The 1741-nt window shown below is 48.3% G+C and overlaps 1 protein-coding gene across 1 annotated transcript; it reads right to left on the minus strand.

Moving 5' to 3' along the window:
- Window positions 1-188: 188 nt before the first annotated feature.
- PPTG_01528 (hypothetical protein) lies at window positions 189-1053 on the minus strand (the record flags this gene model as incomplete). The annotated part of the gene is made up of 3 exons (XM_008894854.1): window positions 517-1053; window positions 366-460; window positions 189-284 (listed from the first exon to the last, which is right to left on the minus strand). Exons 1-3 carry the CDS (start codon window positions 716-718, stop codon window positions 189-191), a joined length of 393 nt encoding a protein of 130 aa, XP_008893102.1. The 5' UTR covers window positions 719-1053.
- Between the last annotated feature and the right edge of the window lie 688 nt (window positions 1054-1741).

Raw genomic sequence — 1741 nt, forward strand, 5'->3', positions numbered from 1 at the left:
TTTCAAATAATTACAGATATATCCATAAAAATGTTATTTGACAGGATCGTCGACGCTTTCCGATCGCCCCGAAAACAAATATCCAGAGAACAATTATGTGTCGCACATCACTTTGTATTTTTGGCGTTAAGGCCGATTTTGATTTGCTACAAACATTTTCCTCGTTATTGTTGGTAGCCCTCTTCTTCTTAGACTTCGGCTGCTTCCCTGACAGCCGCTTCTTCGCTTGAGCAGACTTTCTGAGGCCTAGATTTCTTCTTGGCTGCAACCTCCTCTTGGTCGTGCTCGTCGGGAACGATGTAGAGCGGGTCATCGCGAAGTTCGGGGGGGGGTGTGTGTGTGTGTGGGGGGGGGGGGGGGGGCACATACTGTAGAACTTTCTTGTAGATGTCGTGAGGCTCCTTGTTGGGGAGAGGAGGATCCAGCTTGGTAAAACTAGCCCAGAATGCCGCCGTTTCATCTGCAGTGAACGCAGTCGCCACATTTTGCTTATGCAGGTCCTGCACAACGCCCTACTGCCCGGGCGTTTGCGGCAATATACTTTTCCTGGTTCATCAACACGCATTTGAAATATTTGATTGCTTTGACTGCCGTCAAGCTTACGGAACAAACTCTCCAGCGTGGGCTTAAACTCTCGGAAGGTGTAATCCGATTGTTCTAAGTTGGTGCACTGATTATCCGGTGATGACTCCACAACAGCTTGCTCTACACCCTCCATAATTCACATATCTCGCTTCACGAGGTACCTCTTGATGTAGCCAAAGTGAAGACCACAGTGATTCTTCGTGTGCCCCTTTACTAAGAAGCTCAATGCAGCCCTATTTGATGGGCCCGTGCGCACCAGAAAGAGTAGATACTGCAGCACGTGGTTATTTTTCACGTGCCCGCCACAGTTATCTGCATACACGTGTCAACTTCTTATCCCCATTTTAGTTTTGGAAATGTTGTGCATCCTAGCATACGTGTCTAGCATAGATATCACCTCGGCGCTTCCTTTCTTCGCCTTTCGCTCCGAATAGATAAGATTCCATTGCCGCTTATCGGGGTGGCTGTGAATGCCAAACACAGCCACCGAAATCAGTCTCAAGAAGTACCACATGGATGGCCTTTGGGAAGAGTTACGTAAGGAAATATTCTGGACAAAACCGATAGTCGTCACGGGTGCATGAGAAGTCGCGGCTTAACAGTCGACATGATATTGGTGCCTCATTGCCTTGGCCTCTACAATATGTGCCACGATGGCCTCCGTGTCGTTGACCGAAGGCTCAGCTCCCATAGAGTTTCTGTAAATTACGCACGCGTCACATACATCGTCTCGAGGTGAGCGGATGCAAATATTGAGGCAAATGCGCTCGAGAATAGTCCGAAAGACGTCAACGAAGGCTCTTTGAAGTGTTTACGAGCGTCTTTTGCCCACTCCACGTACCACCCCAGTATCATCTCCAACGTGAATTATGACGGCAGCATTCCATACTCTTTAGCGATGTGATAACGTCGCACCAAGCCATCCTTAGGCTTCTGGAACCGAAAGCGTACGGGCACGATATCTCTATGGGTTTCAGCAAGCCTGGTGAAATACGTTTTTCGTGTTTCGTCGTCGACTGACTTGGCGTGTTGGTTCCCAAGGTTGTCATGAGCAGGTAGTGCAAACTCGTCAGCTTTAACTTGGTTTCGATGCCTGCACACGTGCAAAACAAAACAGATTTAGTCTTAACACCCTTGGAAAATCACAAGCGGTCTT

The sequence above is a fragment of the Phytophthora parasitica genome (assembly GCF_000247585.1).
Source record: "Phytophthora parasitica INRA-310 unplaced genomic scaffold supercont2.3, whole genome shotgun sequence".
Lineage (NCBI taxonomy): Eukaryota > Oomycota > Peronosporomycetes > Peronosporales > Peronosporaceae > Phytophthora > Phytophthora nicotianae.